This window comes from Eubalaena glacialis, chromosome 16 (assembly GCF_028564815.1).
Source record: "Eubalaena glacialis isolate mEubGla1 chromosome 16, mEubGla1.1.hap2.+ XY, whole genome shotgun sequence".
In the NCBI taxonomy this organism is placed as follows: Eukaryota; Metazoa; Chordata; class Mammalia; order Artiodactyla; family Balaenidae; genus Eubalaena; species Eubalaena glacialis.
The window spans coordinates 65317985-65343383 of NC_083731.1; the positions used below are offsets into that span (position 1 = coordinate 65317985).

The 25399-nt window shown below is 36.2% G+C and overlaps 1 protein-coding gene across 7 annotated transcripts in view; it reads right to left on the reverse strand.

Moving 5' to 3' along the window:
• The window catches only part of VWA8 (von Willebrand factor A domain containing 8), a 364541-nt gene that overhangs the window by 133511 nt on the left and 205631 nt on the right, over nt 1-25399 (reverse strand). For all 7 annotated transcript variants that reach the window (XM_061170620.1, XM_061170619.1, XM_061170622.1 and 4 more), the window contains 3 exons: nt 24551-24702; nt 4156-4264; nt 2485-2623 (listed from right to left, as the gene is read on the reverse strand). In XM_061170620.1, coding sequence (XP_061026603.1) covers nt 2485-2623; nt 4156-4264; nt 24551-24702 — 400 coding nt within the window. The remainder of the gene's footprint in view (nt 1-2484; nt 2624-4155; nt 4265-24550; nt 24703-25399) is intronic.

The following is a 25399-nucleotide window of genomic DNA, read 5'->3' on the forward strand; positions in this document are numbered from 1 at the left end:
AAAAGGTCCAGTGAAAACTGAATCATGAGACAGAACACAATCAGAACTCAGCAGATGATCTGCAAATGGATTGATTAGGTTGAAAAGCACTTTGAGAAGCAATTTCGCACCTGCTGTAACTGGACATTGGGCCACACCTACCTATTCCTGGAAGTAAGTATCTGGTCCCCAAAGAATTCTATAACATCTCATGCTAACACCATTAAATATTTAACACTCCTCAACGTCAGGAAATTCTTCCTTGTATGAAAGTATTTTATGCCTCAATAAAAGTCTGTTTCCTCTTATTTTATTGTTGGCTCAGATGGACAACAGCTGGTCAACATCTTCTATCTGCTAATCTGGCATTTCCCAGCTAGTTACTAGATCTTTAGGCTTTTCTAGTAAATAAGTAATCCCATTTTTTGTTCTTAGCTCTATGGATCTTATTTTCCAAATTATCTTTTTTCATATTTGTGTATTTATTATTACAAAATCTCTGTCTCTTCAAACTAGTACTTGACTAGGTCCATTTTTTGAATTCTATTTCAGTGCTTCTTCAACTTTCAAGTGCATATGCATCACCTGGGGATCTAATGAAAATGCAGATTCTGATTCAGTGGGTCTGAGGTGGGATTTCAGACTCTGCCTTTCCAACAAGCTCCCAGGAGATGTCACTGCTATTGGTTTGAGGGCTTCCCTTAGAGAAGCCAGGCCTTGGACTATGTTTCCCATAATCTCTATTTCTGGGAACCTTGAAGCAAGGGATTAAGCTGCTTCTGTATAATAAACACTATTAACATCACTCATCATCCAGGTATCTATTTACAGTGGTCATATTTTCTGAACCCAAAACTAAGACACAAGATATGAAAATCTGGAAAAAAAATATAGTGTATGTGTGTGTGCATGTATATGTCATGTCTACACATAAAGACCAAATATATATAAAGATATAGAAAACTTAAATACATATAAAGATATGGTAAATTTAAATAAGCTAACATTGATGAGAAACACAAATCAATGGAAGGGCAGAAGAAGACATATTATTTAGGAGACAATGTGAACTGTGTGTGTGTGTGTGTGTGCACTACAGTTCTAAATATCAGATAGAATCACACAACTTATAATTTAAGAATCTTTTTAATGCTTCTACTATTAGCACAAATAAGTTCAATTCAACATTTATTAAGCACCTTTTTACATAGTATAGGGACCAGGGAATATAATAACAGTATTAATAGAAATGTAAAAAAAAAAAAAAATAGAAATGTACTTCACAAACTTACAATTGTTCTCTCTTATTGCAGGCATTAAGTGCTGTTTGGTCTTTGGCTCAAAAAAAAAAAAAAATATATATATATATACATACACATATATATATATGTATATTTAACCCTGATGCTAACCCAAGAAAATGTTCTTTTCTCTCACCAATACAGAATAGGTAAAAATCAAAGAAATAAAAAACAACACAAAAACCTAGCTTGCAAATGTGGACAATACTAAAATAGAGGGTTAAATTATGTGAGGGACAGCAAATGAGTTTCATTTTTAAGGACCAATTCTGACTGGCTGACAGTGGCTACCTGGAATGCTGTGTTGAGAATTGTGAGACTGTGACAAGGTTTAATGACACCTGTCACTGGCATGGGGCAGAGAATCACAGCATACTTACTTACAATCTCTAAATATGAGACAAGGGCAAAGTTCAAATTTTATCCGTAAGATTCATACTTATTCTCTACTAGTGAACGTAAAATATCTTAATAGGAACACCAATCTGTTACCAACAAAAACCCTGTACATTTTAAAAGCACATATTTTTACTCAACATAGCTGATGTTGGAGAAAACATCCACAGAACCTACATGAACAAAAACTTGCTTCTGAATTTTTGCCTGAATAACCTCCATTGTAGACAAGTTAGAGAATTTCTCCCTTTCCCCTGCCATCACTTCTGTTTATATCACCTCAGTAACTGCCATCAATTGAAAACTTCTGCCAAAAAGTACCCAGGGCACACTGCATGAATCAGTAGGTAATGGCAACAGTCCAGAGACGTAGATGCCAAAAATTCACATCCTTTATTTGCCATTCTTTACAACGAGAGGTTTAATGACTGCAAATCCTCCAGCCCTGTTTTCAGGGTTCATGCAATCACCAAACTGGAATCCGAGCCAAAAAAATCCAATGTTTTTCCTTTTTCTTTCCCTCTTCTATTTTTAGCACACGCCTGGGTGTGTTTAACTTTGTGCTACAATTGTAATGAGAAGCAGACACATGCATATAAACTCAGCAGTGCTTATGTGGATTTCACAATAGTATTTTGTTAGGTTGTTATAGGAAATTAGTTCTAAATTACATATAATTGCCATCCAATCCAAGAATGACACAGTTACTGAGTCTATCATAGACTTCTTGATGTCTAGAGATTATTTTGATCCTGCTTTTAAAAAAATCAGTGCAGGAAGGAAAAATCAAAAGAATAAACTGACATACCATGTGATGTAGCAATGTCGCAGATTAAGTTAATTTCATCCAATGGTAACTTCCAGGAGGCACATTCTTCAGTAAAGGTTTGGGATCTTCCTTCATGTCTTTCTATTGGATACTCCTGTATGTTTATAAGTGCTGGACCCTACAAAAAATAGTTATCTGAGTTAAGACATTTGGGTAGTTAGCAAAAAGTAGAAAAGCTGAAGTTCTTCCCAAATACAGATTTTCAATTCAAATATTCCATATCTTGATATACCTCTTCTCATTTTACTGACTAGCATGATACTTATAACAATCATAATACCATATACTTGCATTTATAAATGCTTTCACATGTGCTATCTTATTTAATTTCTCACTTTCTTTTCTTTTTACTCACAAAATATAGCAGATGTAAAATCCCATAGGAGTTCTTATTCCTTCATTCTTTCCTAAGCCAAGAGCAAGTTTTGAACTTCAAGTATTGGGACCCAGAGCTGTCCAAACCAGTAGAATAATTTTTTAAATACAGTTGACTCTTGAACATTGATTTGCATGCCCTTACAGTCCTTAGTTAATCAAAAATGTTTGGGTTAGATATTTACTATTTTGCCATCCATGGGCGCTCTCACCCCTTCTATCTAGTCTGTATCTTAGGAGCTAGAAGACTAAAAACTACATTCCTCATACTCCTATTGCAACTAGTGACTGATATTCCTTTGCCCTTTTTCATGAAAACAAATATAATGGAGTAACCGTCCTATCTGACGTTCCTGAAATACAGGATAGCTCTTAGGAATTCTACTGGCCATTAGCCATTACCTACATTGAATCCCTCAGAGGCCAGACTGGATGTGATTTAGGTTCTGCCAATTAAATGCAATTGCATGAGATTTGGAAGGCAGATGAGAGGCAGGGGCCATCTTCCTGCAGTCAGAGCAGATAAGGAGGCTCTGACAAATATGAGCAGTCAGATTCTATGCTCTGCTTACAAGGGTTGACAATCTATGGCCCAGTCAAGACAAACTTGACTATGGCAGGTCAAGTCTGATCCATCTCCCTGCTTTTGTCAATAAAATTTTACTAGAACACAGTCTCACTCATTTGTTAATGTACTGTCTGAGGCTGCTTTTTTGCTACCATGGCAAAGTTGAGTAGTTGTGAGAGAATCTGTATGGCCACAATGCCTAACATATTTACTATCTGGCCCTTTACAGGAAAAGTTTGCTGATCCTGCCTTACTGTGCAGCTCCCAACAACAGGGGTGGTAGCAGAAGCAAAAACACTCATCTTGAAACCAAAAGTCCAGCGATGGTCCCTTGACTCTGTTCCTCCTGTCCTTTCTAATGATTTTATAAGCATCTAATTCCCCACAGTCAAACCTAGACGGGTTTCTATTGCAACTAGTGACTGATACTCCTTTGCCCTTTTTCACGAAAACAAATATAATGGAGTAACCGTCCTATCTGACTTTCCTGAAATACAGGATAGCTCTTAGGAATTCTACTGGCCATTAGCCATTACCTACATTGAGTCCCTCAGAGGCCAGACTGGCTTAAGAATTAGAGCTGAAGTTAATCTATTCTAAAATAACATCAGAACAAGTCATTTCTGAGATTGAATGGATTTTCTCCAGGGAAGATATAGAAAAATCGATAACATTCAATATTCTAATGAAGAAATAATGATATCAACCTTTACGTCTATATGATGAGTTTCTGCTGGACACAATAGTTTTTGCATTCCATTTCTTGACTGACCAATTGTCCAATAGCCCATGAAGGTCTGCTCTGGCAGAGGCAACCTGTCAAGGATTAATTTGAAGAATAAACATTTCTTCTTGTTTCCAAGTCATAGGAAAAAATAATGAGCCATATATTACTGACCACACAAGCAAATTTGAAGAATGCTTTACTTAGAAGTGAGTTATATTTAATTTTATTAAAAGATAGTCTTTAATATGATGTTTAAAATATACTTTGAAAAGAAAAAGATTTCACATTTCAGAAACTCAGAAGGTAAGGTCCTAGTCTGTTTTTACCTTAATGACAAATATAATTAGGGTTTACATATTTTTTCCCTGAATTGGTAAATACTTAGCAATTTAATATCAAATTCCTATTACAGTATAGGAAGGATTTAGGAAAAACAATGGAGCAATCCATCAATTTTTTCATTCTATTCTCCTAAATTTGAAATCAAATAATAAATAGTACACAGTACTACCAGTCACATGCTTGTAAGTTGTACAGGGCAAGTTTCATAGGGTCTATTTTAGCACTTTAATTTTTTTTTGTTTTACTTTGACTTGACATATAATATACCTACAGAAACGTTCATATAAATGTGCCGCTTAGCCCTGAGCACATGTGTGTGTCCAGCACCCAGGCATCACCAACACTCAGAAACTCTCATGGACCACTTCAGTCATTACCCCTACCAAGGGAGCTACTATTCTGACTTCTAATGGAATTATTCTGTGTTTAGATTCCATTTTATTTAAAGTTACATTGAAATAAAATAACTTGTGAAAACAAATATAGCAATGCTAAAGTACAAAACCACAGACAAATTTTTTAGAATAAGCCTTTACTTTATAATCATACTACCTTTTCTTTGAATCTTTAAGAAAGGAACCATTAATTTGTCACTTAATTCAGTATAAATTTCTTATTCCATGCTAAGTGAAGGCCAAAAATGATTCAGAGTTAAAAGTTCTTTAAAAATAAGGCATGTACATGTGGCTATAAATTGAAATGTATGCTTGAAATGAGCTTGATGATCATTAAAAGGGTACATATTGAGATTTAGAAAATCATTTTATTTTCAGTGAAAGAGTAATCTGACAAAATATCTCCATATACTTAATAAGACCATGCAAGGCTTAGATATTTTTTGCATAGAATACAAAACCAGAGAAGATTGGTTCAAGATGGTGGAGTAGAAGGACGTGCTCTCACTGTCTCTTGCGAGAACACCAGAATCACAACTAACTGCTGAACAATCATTGACAGGAAACACTGGAACTCACCAAAAAAGATACCCCACAACCAAAGACAAAGGAGGAGCCACGACGAGAAGGTAGGAGGGGCGCAATCACAATAAAATCAAATCCCATAACTGCTGGGTGGGTGACACAAACTGGAGAACACTTATACCACAGAGCTCCACCCACTGGAGTGAAGGTTCTGAGCCCCATGTCAGGCTTCCCAATCTGGGGTTCCAGCAACGGGAGGAGGAATTCCTAGAGAATCAGACTTTGAAGGCTAGTGGGATTTGATTGCAGGACTTCGACAGGACTGGGGGAAACAGAGACTCCACTCTTGGAGGGCACACACAAAGAAGTGTGTGCATCGGGACCCAGGGGAAGGAGCAGTGACCCCAAAGGAGACTGAATCAGACCTACCTGCTAGTGTTGGAGGGTCTCCTGCAGAGGCAGGGGGTGTCTGTGTCTCGCCGTGAGGACAAGGACACGGGCAGCAGAAGTTCTGGGAAGTACACCTTGGTGTGAGCCCTCCCAGAGTCCACCATTAGCCCCACCAAAGAGCCTAGGTAGGCTCCAGTGTTGGGTTGCCTCAGGCCAAACAACCAACAGGGAGGGAACTCAGCCCCACCCATCAGCTGACAAGAGGATTAAAGTTTTACTGAGCTCTGCCCACCAAAGCAACAGCCAGCTCTACCCACCACCAGTTCCTCCCATCAGGAAACTTGCACAAGCCTCTTAGATAGCCTAATCCACCAGAGGGCAAACAGCAGAAGCAAGAAGAACTACAATCCTGCAGCCTGTGGAACAAAAACCACATTCACAGAAAGACAGACAAGATGAAAAGGCAGAGGGCTATGTACCAGATGAAGGAACAAGATAAACCCCAAGAAAAACAACTAAATGAAGTGGAGATAGGCAACCTTCTAGAAAAAGAATTCAGAATAATGATAGTGAAGATGATCCAGGACCTCGGAAAAGAATGGAGGCAAAGATCGAGAAGATGCAAGAAATGTTTAACAAAGATCTAGAAGAATTAAAGAACAAACAAACAGAGATGAACAACACAATAACTGAAATGAAAAATACACTAGAAGGAATCAATAGCAGAATAACTGAGGCAGAAGAACGGATAAGTGACCTGGAAGACAGAATGGTGGAATTCACTGCTGCAGAACAGAACAAAGAATAAAGAATGAAAAGAAATGAAAACAGCCTAAGAGACCTCTGGGACAACGTTAAACACAACAACATTCACATTATAGGGGTCCCAGAAGGAGAAGCGAGAGAGAAAAAACCCGAGAAAATATTTGAAGAGATTATAGTCGAAAACTTCCCTAACATGGGAAAGGAAATAGCCACCCAAGTCCAGGAAGTGCAGGGAGTCCCATACAGGATAAACCCAAGGAGAAACATGCCGAGACACATAGTAATCAAATCGGCAAAAATTAAAGACAAAGAAAAATTATTGAAAGCAGCAAGGGAAAAACGACAAATAACATACAAGGGAACTCCCATAAGGTTAACAGCTGATTTCTCAGCAGAAACTCTACAAGGGAGTGGCATGATATACTTAAAGTGATGAAAGGGAAGAACCTACAACCAAGATTACCCTACCCGGCAAGGATCTCATTCAGATTTGATGGAGAAATCAAAAGCTTTACAGACAAGCAAAAGCTAAGAGAATTCAGCACCACCAAACCAGCTCTACAACAAACGCTAAAGGAACTTCTCTAAGCGGGAAACACAAGAGAAGAAAAGGACCTACAAAAACAAACCCAAAACAATTAAGAAAATGGTAATAGGAACACACATATCGATAATTACCTTAAACGTGAATGGATTAAATGCTCCAACCAAAAGACACAGACTTGCTGAACGGATACAAAAACAAGACCCATATATATGCTATCTACAAGAGACCCACTTCAGACCTAGGGACACATTCAGACTGAAAGTGAGGGGATGGAAAAAGATATTCCAGGCGAATGGAAATCAAAGAAAGCTGGAGTAGCAATACTCATATGAGATAAAATAGACTTTAAAATAAAGAATGTTACAAGAGACAAGGAAGGACACTACATAATGATCAAGGGATCAATCCAAGAAGAAGATATAACAATTATAAATACATATGCACCCAACATAGGAGCACCTCAATATATAAGGCAACTGCTAACAGCTATAAAAGAGGAAGTTGACAGTAACACAGTAATAGTAGGGGACTTTAACACCTCACTTACACCAATGGACAGATCATCCAAACAGAAAATTAATAAGGAAACACAAGCTTTAAATGACACAAGAGACCAGATAGATGTAATTGATATTTATAGGACATTCCATCCAAAAACAGGAGATTACACTTTCTTCTCAAGTGCGCACGGAACATTCTCCAGGTTAGATCACATCTTGGGTCACAAATCAAGCCTCAGTAAATTTAAGAAAATTGAAATCATATCAAGCATCTTTTCTGACCACAACGCTATGAGATTAGAAATGAATTACAGGGAAAAAATGTAAAAAACACAAACACATGGAGGCTAAACAAGACGTTACTAAATAACCAAGAGATCACTGAAGAAATCAAAGAGGAAATCAAAAAATACCTAGAGACAAATGATAATGAAAACACGACGATCCAAAACCTATGGGATGCAGCAAAAGCAGTTCTAAGAGGGAAGTTTATAGCTATACAAGCCTACCTCAAGAAACAAGAAAAATCCCAAATAAACAATCTAACCTTACCCCTAAAGGAACTAGAGAAAGAAGAACAAACAAAACCCAAAGTTAGCAGAAGGAAAGAAATCATAAAGATCGGAGCAGAAATAAATGAAATAGAAACAAAGAAAACAATAGCAAAGATCAATAAAACTAAAAGCTGGTTCTTTGAGAACATAAACAAAATTGATAAACCATTAGCCAGACTCATCAAGAAAAAGAGGGAGAGTACTCAAATCAATAAAATTAGAAATGAAAAAGGAGAAGTTACAACAGACACCGCAGAACTACAAAGCATCCAAAGAGACTACTACAAGCAACTCTATGAAAATAAAATGGACAACCTGGAAGAAATGGACAAATTCTTAGAAAGGTATAATCTTCCAAGACTGAACCAGGAAGAAACAGAAAATATGAACAGACCAATCACAAGTAATGAAATTGAAACTGTGATTAAAAATCTTCCAACAAACAAAAGTCCAGGACCAGATGGCTTCACAGGTGAATTCTATCAAACATTTAGAGAAGAGTTAACACTCATCCTTCTCAAACTCTTCCAAAAAATTGCAGAGGAAGGAACACTCCCAAACTCACTCTATGAGGCCACCATCACCCTGATACCAAAACCAGACAAAGATGCTACAAAAAAAGAAAATTACAGACCAATATCACTGATGAATATAGATGCAAAAATCCTCAACAAAATACTAGCAAACAGAATCCAATAACACATTAAAAGGATCATACACCATGATCAAGTGGGATTTATCCCAGGGATGCAAGGATTCTTCAATATAGGCAAATCAATCAATGTGATACACCATATAAACAAATTGAAGAATAAAAACCATATGATCATCTCAATAGATGCAAAAAAAGCTTTTGACAAAATTCAACAGCCATTTATGATAAAAACTCTCTAGAAAGTGGGCATAAAGGGAACCTACCTCAACATAATAAAGGCCATATACGACAAACCCACAGCAAACATCATTCTCAATGGTGAAAAACTGAAAGCATTTCCTCTAAGACCAGGAACAAGACAAGGATGTCCACTCTCGCCACTATTATTCAACACAGCAATCAGAAGTCCTAGCCACAGCAATCAGAGAAGAAAAAGAAATAAAAGGAATACAAATTGGAAAAGAAGAAGTAAAACTGTCACTGTTTGCAGATGACATGATACTATACATAGAGAATCCTAAAGATGCCACCAGAAAGCTACTAGAGCTAATCAATGACTTTGGTAAAGTTGCAGGATACAAAATTAATGCACAGAAATCTCTTGCATTCCTATACACTAATGATGAAAAATCTGAAAGAGAAATTAAGGAAACACTCCCATTTACCATTGCAACAAAAAGAATAAAATACCTAGGAATAAACCTACCTAGGGAGACAAAAGACCTGTATGCAGAAAACTATAAGACACTGATGAAAGAAATTAAAGATGATACCAACTGATGGAGAGATATACCATGTTCTTGGATTGGAAGAATCAATATTGTGAAAATGACTATACTACCCAAAGCAATGTACAGATTCAATGCAATCCCCATCAAATTACCAATGGCATTTTTTACAGAACTAGGACAAAAAAATCTTAAAATTTGTATGGAGACACAAAAGACCCCAAATAGCGAAAGCAGTCTTGAGGGAAAAAAACGGAGCTGGAGGTATCAGACTCCCTGACTTCAGACTATACCACAAAGCTACAGTAATCAAGACAATATGGTACTGGCACAAAAACAGAAATATAGATCAATGGAACAGGATAGAAAGCCCAGAGATAAACCCACGAACCTATGGTCAACTAATCTATGACAAAGGAGGTAGGGATATACAATGGAGAAAAGACAGTCTCTTCAATAAGTGGTGCTCGGAAAACTGGACAGCTACATGTAAAAGAATGAAATTAGAACACTCCCTACACAAAAATAAACTCAAAATGGATTAAAGACCTAAATGTAAGACCAGACACTATAAAACTCCTAGAGGAAAACATAGGAAGAACATTCTTTGACATAAATCACAGCGAGATCTTTTTTGATCCACCTCCTAGAGTCATGGAAATAAAAACAAAAATAAACAAATGGGACCTAATGAAACTTAAAAGCTTTTGCAAAGCAAAGGAAACTACAAACAAGACCAAAAGACAGCCCTCAGAACGGGAGAAAATATTTGCAAACAAATCAACGGACAAAGGATTAATCTCCAAAATATATAAACAGCTCATGCAGCTCAATATTAAAAAAGTAAACAACCCAATCCAAAAATGGGCAGAAGACCTAAATAGACATTTCTCCAAAGAAGACATACAGATTGCCAAGAAGCACATGAAAAGCTGCTCAACATCACTAATTATTAGAGAAATGCAAATCAAAACTACAATGAGGTATCACCTCACACCAGTTGGTATGGGCATCATCAGAAAATCTACAAACAACAAATGCTGGAGAGGGTGTGGAGAAAAGGGAACCTCTTGCACTGTTGGTGGGAATGTAAATTGATATAGCCACTATGGAGAACAGTATGGAGGTTCCTTAAAAAACTAAAAATAGAATTACCATATGACCCAGCAATCCCACTCCTGGGCATATACCCAGAGAAAACCATAATTCAAAAAGACACATGCACCCCAATGTTCATTGCAGCACTATGTACAATAGCCAGGTCATGGAAGCAACCTAAATGCCCACTGACAGACGAATGGATAAAGAAGTCGTGGTACATATATACAATGGAATATTACTCAGCCATGAAAAGGAACGAAATTGGGTCATTTGTAGTGACATGGATGGATCTAGAGACTGTCATACAGAGTGAAGTAAGTCAGAAAGAGAAAAACAAATATCGTATATTAACGCATATATATGGAATCTAGAAAAATGGTACAGATGAACCGGTTTGCAGAGCAGAAATAGAGACACAGATGTAGACAACAAACGTATGGACACCAAAGGGGGGAAAGCGGTGGGGGGTGGTGGCGGTGGGATGAACTGGGAGATTGGGATTGACATATATACACTAATATGAATAAAATAGATAACTAATAAGAACGTGCTGTATAAAAAATAAATAAAATTACATTTAAAAAAAGGTTTGCTAAATTGTACAAAAAAAAAAAGAATACGAAACCATGGTTTCTGGTGGAATATGATTTTTGTCCTTTGAAATGCTAATGTTTAACACAGAAGGAAAGAAATTTAAAAGAAACTTACATTGAAATTTTTCTAAGTCATAAATCATTCGAAAGTATGTATGTGTTTTTGTATCTGTCATTTAAAATACATTTTAAGTACGTGGACAATTATCCTGATTGGTCATCCACTTATTTCCATGTTTCTACCGGTAATGAGGTGGAAGCGGCAGTGAGTCAGGGGATTTACTATTACTGTGTTCTCTCTTAAATGTAATAAAAACACATTTCCATGTCAAAAGGGCAGATCTTGAAAACATCTCGTAGACTGGAATCTCTCTCTCCTTGTTTAGGGGATGAACAGTATTCTTCATTGCTTTCAGCAGTTCACCAAAGGAGAATTAAGTCTCTAAATATAGAGGAGAAAACAAAGGAAGGAGACACACCTAATTTCCCTCTAGTGTAGAAGACTTAGTAGGTTCTAGTGCTAGTTCTTTTATTAACTAGCAAATTTGTGAAAGGGAAAGTTAAACAATTTCTCTGAGTGTTAATTTCTTCCTCTGTGAGATGAAAGGGATAATCTGTAAGGTTCTGGTTTCTTACAGCTGGGGGAGGTCTCTGATGATCACTGAAGTGAGTGGAGCGAAGTACCAGTGGTAGATCTTACATTACCTTAGTGTTCTGGAGTTAAAATAAATAATCAGAATGAAATTATCTATACCTATCAATAGAATAGGTGCCTGATAGACAAAATTGCTTTTTTTTTTTTTTTAAAGGAGCTCTACATACATCCTAAATTGGCTCTTTGAAGACAACAGAAACAGTTACACATCTGGAAATCTAATCAGAAGTGGAGAATTGCTTAATAAAAATGATGTTTGGTTGATAGGTTGAAATCTAGCCTAAAAAACATGTCTAATATATCCTTTAATAATCCCACAAAATATCATACAGATGCTAAAAACAAAACAAAACCAAAAACCTTTATCCATTTGGGAAAAAGTAACTTTACTCGACTTCCAATTTTTACTGACAACCCCCAGGGATATTCATGAAAGCTGCTTTGAACTTGCCAACTCATTCTAAGTAACAGTCATGGAAATTACAGGTTGCCTGGTTCCATTTAAAAATAGTACTAGCAGTTTGGTTGGCAGAGTATGGGAAAGACCTTCAGGTACCCCATATAGAATCTATTCCAGAACCACATAACAAGATGCTATTAGCGTTAACAATTGCAACTGAAAGTCACCTACGTAGGGTGTTCTGGTGTTGCACAATCAAACTGACTCTGTCAGATCCTTGGTAACACGGGGAGTTGTTTCTAGACTTCCTGTGGGCTCCAGGCTGGCCAATTGAGGTAAACCAAAGCCCCTCATTTATTTTCCACTACTAAGACCTCCCAATAAGTTGTGGAAAAATTTGACGGTTACTAACTCTCTCCCCTTCAGTAAGTTAGCAGTTAGGGGGAAGGGGAATTATAACTGAGTGTATGAACAAGCTTTGGAATTCAAAACATATTCAACATTAATTTGGGGGTAATTCTAAACTACTAACCAGTTAGCAAAAGGCCCTATATTCCATTACTGAAATCTGTCATTCAACTCCAACCAGACTTAAGTTGTTATACCCGATTTGATTGAAACAACAATGGCATTTTCCATAGTTTTAAGATCCTGTCACTTGCATTGTTTAAGTTTGTTAAAGTCCTAGCTGGAATGATGTCTGGATTTGATTTTAAAGGGGAAGTGGATGAACTTAAGACTTATAAATAGTACTACTTTTTATCATGTCATTCATGAATTTATGTTTTTTAAAACAATGAAGTATTTCAATTCATATGTTGTGATGTTTCTTAATCCCTTGTGGAAGAATTAATAAAGATCTGGAAGAAAAACTTTTAACTAAAAAAAAAGGTGACTTTCAAAATTATGACTCAGGTCAAATTATAGCACTTAGCCAAGTTACAGAAAGGAAAAAGAAGTTTTTTTTAAGCATGCATACATTTCATAACACGGTGCATATGGACACCAAAGTTGAGTTATAGAGTCTGAATGACATACAAGAGATTTGTCTAAGATTGTTCCATAGAGGTGAGCTGGGGTTTTAGAGTATGTTCTGGCAAACTTCTGCCTTCTCTGAACATTTGTCAATACTATTTCTGGAGTATGAAAGAAACACATGAAAAAGACTTGGATCTTTCTAGGGGCATTATGCAAAAGTTGTTGATATACCTATTATCAACAATTCTGAAAACATTTCCTTACCACAAGAACTACTAATTTTCATGGGAATAATGGAACCCTTCTGGGTAGTTCCACCGACACTCAAAAATTCACCAATTACTACCATCTTTGAGAAGAAAAAGAACAACCAATTTTAGCAGGCCTCACTCATTAAAAGTTGGTAAAAATTAAGTTGGACTATCCAACTGAGTTTACTGGAACCTTTAATAGAATAACCCTGACAAATATTTCCACCTTTGGTTCTTACCCCTTCCTCTTACTCTCCAGCTAATGTATGCCTTAGTTACCTCAAATTGCTACTTGCTGTTCCTGAACATGCTATGCATTTTCATGCTTCCATGAGGTTATTACTTTAGCCCAGAATTCCTTTCTGTTATTGCCTCTTTGATGAAATCCTTCTCATTTTTAAGACCCAATTCAAATGTTACTTCCCCTTGCATCCCTCTCCCATATTTCTTTCTGGGCAGAATGAATCTCTTGCTCTTCTGGGTTTCCATGGAAATTTGTACATATGGAACTCTTAGAAACTCTTAAGATAGAGTTCTGTAGAATTTGCAATTTTCAAATTTAAGACCTGATAGAGAATAACAGTTTTAGAGAGCATGGTCAGAAGTGAATCTATGAAATCCCTTGTAAATATTTATACTTACTAAAATAAAAAGTCAACACACTACATAGAGAAAACAGAAATGCCACTTTAAACACTTTAAATTAGTAATAATGGGTACTACTATCCCCAACTACCCTCCCTTGTTTGCTAGAAACTTCCGAATTTCCCTTCCCTACAGTCGCACATGTTGCTGGTAAATAAATTTTGCTTTGCTGCAAATGATATGGACACGAGTATGTACATGTGCTTTTCCTTTCATTGGCTGGCTCTGCATTTAGACATTATGGTTTTCACTTTATAACTTAGACTGTGCACCTCTGCCACCAAGGTCCTGCTGTGGTCACAGAAATAAAGATTCATTTGGATATAGGATGGAAAAAGATTTAGGGAGACTTGTTATTCTTGGCTAACACTTCTCAAATTGCTCCCCAATATCCAGCTTGACACTGTGCAGTGTCAGTGCTGGTGCCCAGGGTCACTCCGTGCTAAAGCAGATGTTGTCACCTTGCTCCACACATCTCTGGCTTTCTTCTTCTTCATAGAAGTTGTGAAACTACAGTTCTGGGGCTTGGGTTTCCTTTCCCTCATCTCTCTTCAAATTTCACTGCAAAAACTTCTCTTTTTCTGCCATCTGCTTTACCAACTACATCTCAGTATTTTCCAATCTTAAATTCTTTCCTTTTCTAATTATTCACATCAATAATGACTGGGACTGAAACTTTCCCAGTTGGAAATTTTCCTAGAAAACAAACAAACAAACAAAAGTTGTTTGAGTCCTGTTATTTCCCACAAAAAGGACTCATAGGATGAGAAACCCGACTGCAAATGTAGCACTTGGAACATAACATTGCGTAATAAGGTTGGGAGCTTACATGTTTTCCCAAGATTGTTAATTCATTGAAGGTAAGGCTTACATCTTACTCACTTGTATCTCTGGCACTCAGAATCCATCGATTCTGCTATGGAAACCTCTCTCACCGGTGTCCCTCTTTTTCATTCCCACTGCCACAATGTAAGCTCTCACTGTTCATCACTGGGATTACTGCAGTTGCTTCCCAGCAGGTAGGTCTTCCTGCCTTCAGTTTCACTGCCTTTCAGTTTCTTATCTTTAGAAAACTTAAAGGGGTCTTCCTAAATTATGAATCAGACCATGCTACTTTCTGGCTTCAAATCCTTCTATGGTTCCCCCGACTCTTCTCTCCCTTTTAGTCTCACCACATAGCATGCCCTCATTTAATCTTTAGTTTTAGTCACCAAAATACTTGCATTTTCCAAAAGGCACCATGCCCTCTTAAAACTGTCTCTGCTTGAAGCGCTTTCTTCTCCTTTATTTGCCTGGAGAACACCTAGTCATCCTTTAAAGATTCAGCTGGGTTACTGTCTCTGAATCTCCCCCAGGGCAGAAGGCAGCAACCCCACCTCTTCGCTCGCTCTTGTGTGGCTCTCACAGAACACAAGTCACTCTTTACTTCAGTGCTTCCCCAATTATTATGACCTCCTTGAAGGCAGGTACTGAGCCTTCTTCACCTTTATATTTCTAACTCCCTACTTAGTGTTTACCACATAAATGTTCAATAGTGTTTGTTAAATGAATGAATACTTGGTTACATTACAACTGACAACATCTTCACCTACTTGTTTCTCATCTTGATGGCAAGTTGCAAGCCACCATGGCAGATCTTCCTCACTGCATCCTGACTACATGACTCTCAACAAACAATGCAATCTACTTTGCAAGTGTATTTGGAAGAGTTACCTATTGGTTGGGATTGGGGATTTCTATTCAGCCAGGTGACAGATATCACTTACAAATGCCTAAAGGATCAAAGATAATTCTGTGAGACTGCTGAAGATAAGTATGGAAGAAGATTCATAGATCTTGACAATTTCTATGTAGATTGGTTATATTTTTAAAATTTTTCTCTGCACCCCCATAAAGGAGCTGAAAGCAAATAAAATGGCTGTGAAGCTACTTCATAATATACCAAGAGAATAAAGGGTGAGGACTATGAAACTATAAAGCCCAATACCACCCTTCTGCTTATAATAGTGTCATTATGTAAATCTTACTGTTTTTGAAAACTAAGAGCTCTTTTATGAAGTGCAAGTAAATCATGATGCAGAGTGGAATTGCACACCTTAGAACTTCATGATCAATGTAATGAACTCATCTGTAAAAACTAGACTTCAAAGAGAAAATTATACCATATAATAGTTTGGAAAATGGAACGAGAAGCACAAAACTTTAAGAAGTGAGTCTTTTAATTTAATGGGATAAATAGTAAACTGATAATCATTCTTGTATTGAAAGATAAACCTTATGAAATTACTCCTAAGGGAGGCCCTGGTTGGGGGTGTTTTTGATGTCTCTGGTACTTGGAAGACCCCGTAGTAGGTCTTGGTCAGAGAAGAAGCAGCTGCTGTTGATGTTCCAATTACACAGGATAAGTCTTAATGTAGAAAACTGATTCTAGACAGATACCCTTTTAAGACACATTCAATATAGATGACGCTATTCTGTCTGCAAATGTGCACACCTGGCACTACCCTAAAGAGAAAGATCAATACTAAACATGATCATGTAACACACACTGCAATGAAATATCAACACCTCTTACAACAGGAAAGCATGACCTTAGCTACCTTCATCGGGAGTTCTGTTAAAACATGATGTGAGACTGGCTGATAAAGTAATGAATGGTTGCTGATATAAGGGAGAAGAGTGACAACTTGTTCAGCTATCCAATTCATCTAGGGGCAATGAACCATAGAATCTATGAGTTTGAAGGACATTAAAGGCTATTTAATCTGGTATTGTAAGTTTGAATCACTTGAGTACCTCCCCAACAAGATTCGTCCTGATCTGTCTGAACCCGGACTACAAGAAGGTATACCCTACCTTTCCCCTGGGGAATCCATTCCACCTTTGAACACAGGAGCTATTGGCCCCGCGATGGAGGCCAACTCTAATTTGTAATGACTTAGAAGCAACTCACAGATGCACAGGAAATGCACAGTGATTTATAATTATTCTGCCAAAGCTAACTATATAATGAGTGTGATTTTGAGGATGGTAGTTCTAAGTAAAGGATTCTATATAGAATAAACTGAAAAAAGAAAAGAATCGTTCTACTCATTTTGAAGAATTTGTCAATGTCACCCATTTTGATTTTTCAAAAATCAAATCCTTATTGTAGGAGAAAAGATATAAGCAAATTTGCTTGCATCATATAAAAAAGATGTTTTTATTTACTTCTGTAATCCATGACAAATGGCATTAATTTAAAGGACACTGTGATTAAAATGATGGGCCTAGTCACTAACATAAAAGTTAAATGTATATTTTGCATGATATATGTCCCAAAAGGGTAGGAAATGAAATTCGGAAAACAACTCTGAAGTTTCTTTAGAAACATTATCTTTAAAATCTTGCAATCCAGTGTTGATTACATTGCTTTTCTCATGCAAGAATGTGGAGACTGCATGGTGAGTGAACAAAAAGGCTCTGGAACAGACAGATCTGTGTTTGAATCTCCCATCCTGCCATTTATTAGTTGTATAATTTGTTAAGTTACTCAGAGTCTCTTGAGCCTCAGTTTCTTCATCTGTAACACATACACACACACACTCTTACACCTACTAGATAATAAAATAGGAAGGAATTACTTGCCCAATAGAAAAAACAGAATTGTTGTATACATTGAGTTAGTATTTGTGAAGTGCTTAGAGTCCTTAGTAAGCATTTGATAAATATCAATATTTTAATTTTTGCTGCCTTAAAAATGTGTTCTCTTCCCTCCCTTGATACGTTTATGTTGATGTCTACCAATGCATAAAACTTACTTATATTGTATTGAACTGCCATAGCAATGTCCGGTTAACTTGATTTCTCGTTTGTCATTGGTAAGGGTGCCAATGTTACACCCTTAGAGTAGGCATTGCAGAGCGGTGTAAGCTTTGCTGTCCTGGAGGCAAAGGTCCCATGAAATAGCAATTTCAGAATAGACCTTTACTTGAACATTTTAATTTTATTTAAATAAGAAAACAGAATGAAAAATTCCAGGGCCCAGAGAGTCTATGGACATTTAAAAAATAAAATATAGAAAATAATACACATGTTAGAATAGAAAGTGAGGCCCCCTTTTCCCTTTCCAGAGACTCTCCCAAAGGCAACTACTATCAACAGCTACCACTGTGTTTTTAAATTATTTAAAATGCGAACCTATTAGAGAAATTTAATAAAAATATTGGCTAATATGGTCTTAGACCACATAATTTAAAGTTACCTTATTTTGCCTGAAAAAATGAAGTTAAAAAAATTTTAATAAAGCATTTGAAAGCAGAGAGAGAATACAGACATCAAGAGGACATTGGAGGAGTAATTACAAGACTCCATAGGGCTTTTTCACCAGCTATGGGACACTTTAAAAGTGCAGTCACATATAACAGTCATTTTTAGATGCACGGTCTGTCTAGCAACAGCATTTCTATGAGTTTGTAAAGGATAATGACATTGAAACATATGCATAAAGACACAAAGTGTTGATATTAATGTGTTTATTCCTTACTTTGTGTTGAAATGCCAGAGAAATGCCTGGCATAAAGCACCTTAGATGCTTTATGATCTGTTCATTACATTAGAATAAATATCTTAAGTCTAAAAACTCAACTAACAAGAGGGAGTATGTATGTCATACATACTCGAATCTAAACCATTATAGATATATTTCTTTTCAACAAAGAAGATTGAGAATGAAGTGTTTAAAAAAGCATCTCCTTTCAGGGGCATGTCTCTCCTATTAAGAAGAAAAACTCAGAAAAGAAAAACTAGAAAGAAATATTTCTCAGGTGAAATAACACATAGAATCCTAGGAAAAGATCTAGAAGCATTAAACAATGGTTATCTCTGGATGGTGGAATTATTAGTGTTTTAATTTTCTTTTTGCTAATTTATTTAAAAAATAAATGGGATATCACTCTTCATTTAGTAAATATGCATCATAGAGAAATCCTACATATAAAAGCCTTTAAATTTCCTCAAATTTTTTATTCTATTTGACTTACACAAATAAATGTTTGGTAGATTGTAGATACTTTGCCAGTGACAAACAGGCAATAAATGCTTTGGGGAAAAAAAAAAAAAGAAACTGGCTTAAGAATAAACTAAGCAGGGCTTCCCTGGTAGCGCAGTGGTTAAGAATCTGCCTGCCATTGCAGGGGACACGGGTTAGAGCCCTGGTCCGGGAAGATCCCATATGCCGCGGAGCAACTAAGCCCTTGCGCCACAGCTACTGCCTGCACTCTAGAGCCCGCGAGCCACAACTACTGAGCCCGCGCCTAGAGCCCAAGCTCCGCAACAAGAGACGCCACCGCAATGACAAGCCCGTGCACTGCAGTGAAGAGCAGCCCCCACTCTCTGCAACTAGAGAAAGCCTGCGCTCAGCAACAAAGACCCAACGCAGCCAAAAATAAATAAATAAATACATTTATTAAAAAAAAAAAAAAGAATAAACTAAGCAGCATTAAAAAAAGAAATCAATAGGGTTGAGGACAAAGAATGTGGATCAAGAAGGATGATCATTTAAATATTTTATAGATTATGTGCGTCTCCTAGGGAAGACAGGGAGAGAAAAATACATGAAGCTAAAATTCAGAGGGTAGAGATAATTCCTCTGTATGTTTGATTTATGTAAATATGACTACAAAGTTTGAGAAGATTCAATAAATTCATTTTGTGTTCCAAATCAGGAAGGAATGATGGCTAGTATGCTTCTTATATATGGTAGCCAAATAAAGTTTTCTAGAGTTTTTATTTTTCTAAATGAATTACCTTGTGTTTTACTTCATGATCCTTCATTATTTTAAAAAAAAAAAAAGGAAAGCTTAATTGGGGATGATGAGGTCTTTAGAAATGATTTTTGTTATGCCAAAGGTCTATATTAACCTGCTTTTCGACTTACTTGTCATTGTGAAATATGGCTAAACCCCCCAAATCTGAATCTATCACAACTCTCTGAAGGATAAGAATATGTATATTACATGTATGACATCTTGGTCAATGATGATTTCCAAGTTGATTATCTAAAATCCTAAGGTCCTTTTAAACCAAAACTATTTGTAATTTTCAGTATCCAAAGAATAACTCTGATTTAGAAACTGCCTACAATCTGCATATGGATCTGCTTATATTTGTCCTTAGAATTGGAATTAAAATTATGTATATTATAGCTCTGCCCCTGATCAGCTTTCTAACCTTAGGCAAGTGATGTAACCTCTCTGTTCCTCAAATTCCTTATCTATTAAATGCAATAATAATATTACATATATTAAGATAAAATACTGTGTCTCTTAAAAATGGATGTACCAAAAAAAAAGGACTTTTTCTTCCTTTAAAACAAATGTTTCCCTAGCATGTTAGAGTTCATAAATTACTCTGAAACACACTTTTAAATTTGGAAGTGCTAATGTGCTAGCAGTATGTTTATTCCCAAATAAAAGAAACTTTAAAAAAAAAAGCTCATTTGAGGGTAAAACAAGCCAACGTTGCTTTGAAATGTAGATCTGTATCTACTATAGCAGATAATCTATATGCCTTTGGTTGGATGTTTGGACTTAATTATACATATATATGTATGTATGTATATGTGTGTGTGTATTTTTTTCCCCAATAATGAAACTCAAAAGCTCAGATTATTTTTTTAAGAGCTCGGAGTTTAAGCCAAATCCTCCTATTTCTGCCTAAATTTCTCCCAGTGCGCCTCCTTATTTTCATTATGTTTGCCATCTCTCTGGCATATCCTTTCCTGTGTATTAGAAACTTAAAAGGAAACAACAGAAAAACCTCAGGAAGTACTAGTGGAAAAGGGCAAATGCAATGTGGGGGTCTAGGGAGCCAATTCTGATCCCAATACTAAGATGTGGAATATATTTATTCAACAGATCAGGAAGAAGAGCTGCATTATGGCTCAATTGAGCAAGGTAAGATAACAGCCCAGCATGATGCAGCCTACAAGTACCAGGTTTAGCAAAGGTTTAGTAAATAAGATAAATCCTATTCCTCTCATAATATCACAATAGGCCTTTAAAAAAAAATGTACAGGGCTTCCCTGGTGGCGCAGTGGTTGAGAATCTGCCTGCCAATGCAGGGGACACGGGTTCGAGCCCTGGTCTGGGAAGATCCCACATGCCGCGGAGCAACTAGGCCCGTGAGCCACAACTACTGAGCCTGCGCGTCTGGAGCCTGTGCTCCGCAACAAGAGAGGCCGCGATAGTGAAGAAGCACGCGCACCGCGATGAAGAGTGGCCCCCGCTTGTCGCAACTAGAGAAAGCCCTCGCACAGAAACGAAAACCCAACACAGCCAAAAATAAATAAATTAAAATAAATTTTTAAAAAAATGTACAGAGACCTATGGGATAGGTAGCATCACTGCACTATTTAGGAGAATAAAAGGGAAAGTGACAGGATCTCTCTTAGGAATTTCACTAAAGAGCACTAACGGGACATCACCAAACAGCCAAAGTATATTCTGATTTCAGCTGAGGAGGAAGGTGCTGTAGAAGACACATGAAAACTTCCCTCTTCTACAACATCTGTCTTACATCTCTTTTTACTTATATGCAGTGGATGGTCAATTACTTCTCCATCCCTATCTTGTGTGTGAATGTGACCATCTTATTCTGGATTCAATGTAATTTTGCTCCTATCGAATAAAGATTGGATTAGAGAACAAGAAAATTAACAGCAACAATTTTTCATTCAGGGCAAAAGGATATTAATAGCAATTAAAACATTTGGTCCTTCTTCCTTAGGGACAGAAATCCAATGTGGATCTTCTTCAGTAACATAGTATCTCCAGAGATGGGCAGAAGCACCCTCAAAGAACTGATGTAGCAAAAAGTCTAGTGAAGTAAAAGGTTTCGCAAAAGGTATGGAAAAGTCAAAGCAAATCATAAGACTGCATGAGGACAACTTTAAATCTTCAGAGGTCTATGTGATTACTATTAACTGTGCTACTCTAGGGGGGAAACAGAAAGTGTTAGTATCACTTCTTTTTAATTTGTTTTTGCAGATGAGAGAAAATTAAGATTATATTAAAATGCAAAGGATGTCAGAATAGGAATGAACCTTATTAACCTTATAAAGATGAAAATATATTCTGGCCTCACTAGGACAGTCTTATCTTACATCTCTTTTTACAGAGTTATTATTAATAGTGCCCTTTCATTCTAAAAAATGTATTAATTAGGTGAAAAGGTATATGGTTATGCTATCTAGAATAAAATGCTCTCAATTTTACAAACAGGGTAAAATCTGTTTCTTCATGTCTGACCCAGACACACAGGTTGAACATGTGACTAACTGCCGAATTCCCAGGACATTGCTTTGTTCACTTTACCACGCTACCCTCTCAAAGTACAACGCTGATAATTCGATAGAAATAAAACATATGGAACCTGTGGATTTCACTAAAGGGTAATAAAACATCACTACTTTTGAGCTGCTCAAGTCATTGCAATTTACAGGTGAGGAAAAAATGCTTTGAATGCGCAAATCATAGTCTACTATTATCTCCACCCTGAAGGAAAACTCACACATCCCCCACATGGGCTACAAGTCTATTTTTAGCTATACACAGTGGGTGGACAACTAGTTCTTTCCGTCCTGGTCTTAGGCATGACCATCTTGTTTCCAGGCTCAATGTACTTTTGCTTCCACTCATAAGTAAGTACTAGAGCTGGAATTAACTTGCCATGGCAACAATGAACAAGCCATGGCAAGAAGTTTTCAGTTTAGAACTGGAGACAGTAATGAATAAGTTAAATCATTTTATCTGTCTTCCTTAAAACTTAAATTGCCAACAATTTTCTTTTGATTGATCTTACCAACTAATATGTCTTTGAATTTTTATTTCAAGTTGTCCAAGAGTACAAAAAAATTATTTTCAAATCACAAGCCTGGTTTCCATGAAGTTAGAACTCTATATAAATTTGTTAATGGTAATAAAAATCATCTTATTTCCAATTGAAACTAAAGATATAATTTATAAAAAGGAAGTAAAAAACATGAGTACTAATAGAAGTTTGCATATTAAAGACATTTCTTGAACTCTCTAATATAGGAGATAAGCCATACCCATTAAATTACCAAATTAGTTTCAAAATGCCCATAAATACTGGTAATCAATCAGTAAAATAGTATTTTACAGAAAAGTGTATATATTAGCAACTGACACCAAATCACTCTTCTCAAAAAGAAAATTTACTATCTTATTAATAATATAAACCAATTCACTGATAATTTCTAACATAACTCCATCTTGCTCTTTTACCACTAAAGGGAAATATTTGTTTCTCTTTAAGAAATCCTTGAAGAAATTGTTAAAGCTTTAACAATTTATTTTTATTGGCATATATTCTAACAAGTTTTATAATAACTTAAAAGAATAAATAAATAATGATGATGTAAAGACTTAGAATATATATGTATGTGTGTGTGTATATATGTATACACACATATACATATATAGCTGGATTAATCATTAACTTATATTTAACAAATTTTTTCTAAGAAAGGTAGAGAGTGCCTCCTATATGAGATGACAGTTATATAATAATTTAAAGGTAATTTTTGTCCCTTGGGAATTTATGATAATTGACTTTCTTATAGACAAAAATAGCATTAGATGCATTATCAATAAGTTATGAGTATTTAAAACTGTTTTCTAGTGAATTTGCACTGACTTAATTACCCTACTAATAAATACTGTCAATTATCTTTCTGGTCAACAACATCGTATTTGCAAGATTCTTTGTTAAGCACGTAGCCTGTTATTACAAAATAAAAGGCAGGCAACTAGCCCACATAAAACAAAACTCACTTGTTTTCCCTGTCTCTTTCATCTGTCAAGCTGAAATAAGTAACCCCAAAATTTCAAGTTAATATGATTATAAATTTAGAAAACTATCATAACAGAAAAATATATGGTGACATAAATAAGAACATCTTAACTAAATACATATTATCTCTTCATGTAGCTTTCATGTTTGTACAATGATTTTGCACTAGATTAGGAAAAAATGAGAGTCATAGGAATTCAACAAAAGGACAGAGGCTGTTAAAGAAACAAATATTTCCCTTTATTTGATTACATTACATCTACTCATGGGACATTCGAAATAACTGAAGTTCTCAATTTACAGACCTATAAATAATGCTATTTAACTGAAATCCAGCCAGCAAATAGCAACATGTATCTGAAGCATTTACTCATGGAAAGTAATTTCCGCACCAACTCAGTTTAGTAGAGTATGACAGTAGATTCAGAATAATCAGCATTTGAGAACCAGAACAGTAACACTCAAGAGTACTTTATCAGTAGTGGGTTTGCCTTACTCCTTTGCCAGCTGCACACTGGTAGGTTTTGCTCCAATAGGTATCCCGTATTTGTGTAACGTGTTAATCAAAATCTCCCGCATGTCGTTGTTGTAGGAATCAAAGTCAAACACATTCCTAACCACACTGGAGAGGCCTTCAGTGGGAAATTTCTGTATTAAAAAAAAAAAAAAATTCCCTTATTACCATGTGATAAAATACACGGTATTATAAAGATTTCCCAAACAGACAGAACAATAAAGATCAAATGAACTTTACCAGACCTTTCTTTACCAGCCTTGTCAGATAACCAGATAGGAGGAATATTTTTCTCTTTGAAGGTTTGCTCTGATGACTTAATATTTTTCTTTTTAAATAAATATCAGAATTTGAGGGGGAACAGTTCTTTCTCTCAAATGTTAAATCGGTACTCAGATCCTGGTGTTTGGTGACTTCCACCACTTTCTGAAATCTCCTGCTTTTAAAATGAGTACTGGACTGACCAAACTTTAAAATGCTATTTAAATAAAGCAGAGTGTTGAATATCTATACAGAAGTATTTAGAGAAGTCACAAGTCTATGACTAAATGAAAAAAAAAGATAAAGGAACAAGAAAAGAAGGGAAGAAGAACGTAAAAAGTACAGAGAATAGAGAAATAGGGAGGAGCAGGGGGAAGAAAACAAGTACTACTAACAGCTAACTTCACACCGGTGGGGTCGTCTGGGTCCTTTATTGCCTCTGTCTTGATTTTCTTTAGGCGCTGGGATCTGAGCTGGACTTATCATGGTTTTACTGGCAGAACAAAGCTTTCTATTTTCCTTTCTAGGTTTTCTTTGGAGGGTGGGGATGGAGCAGAGGTCAAGAGCCAT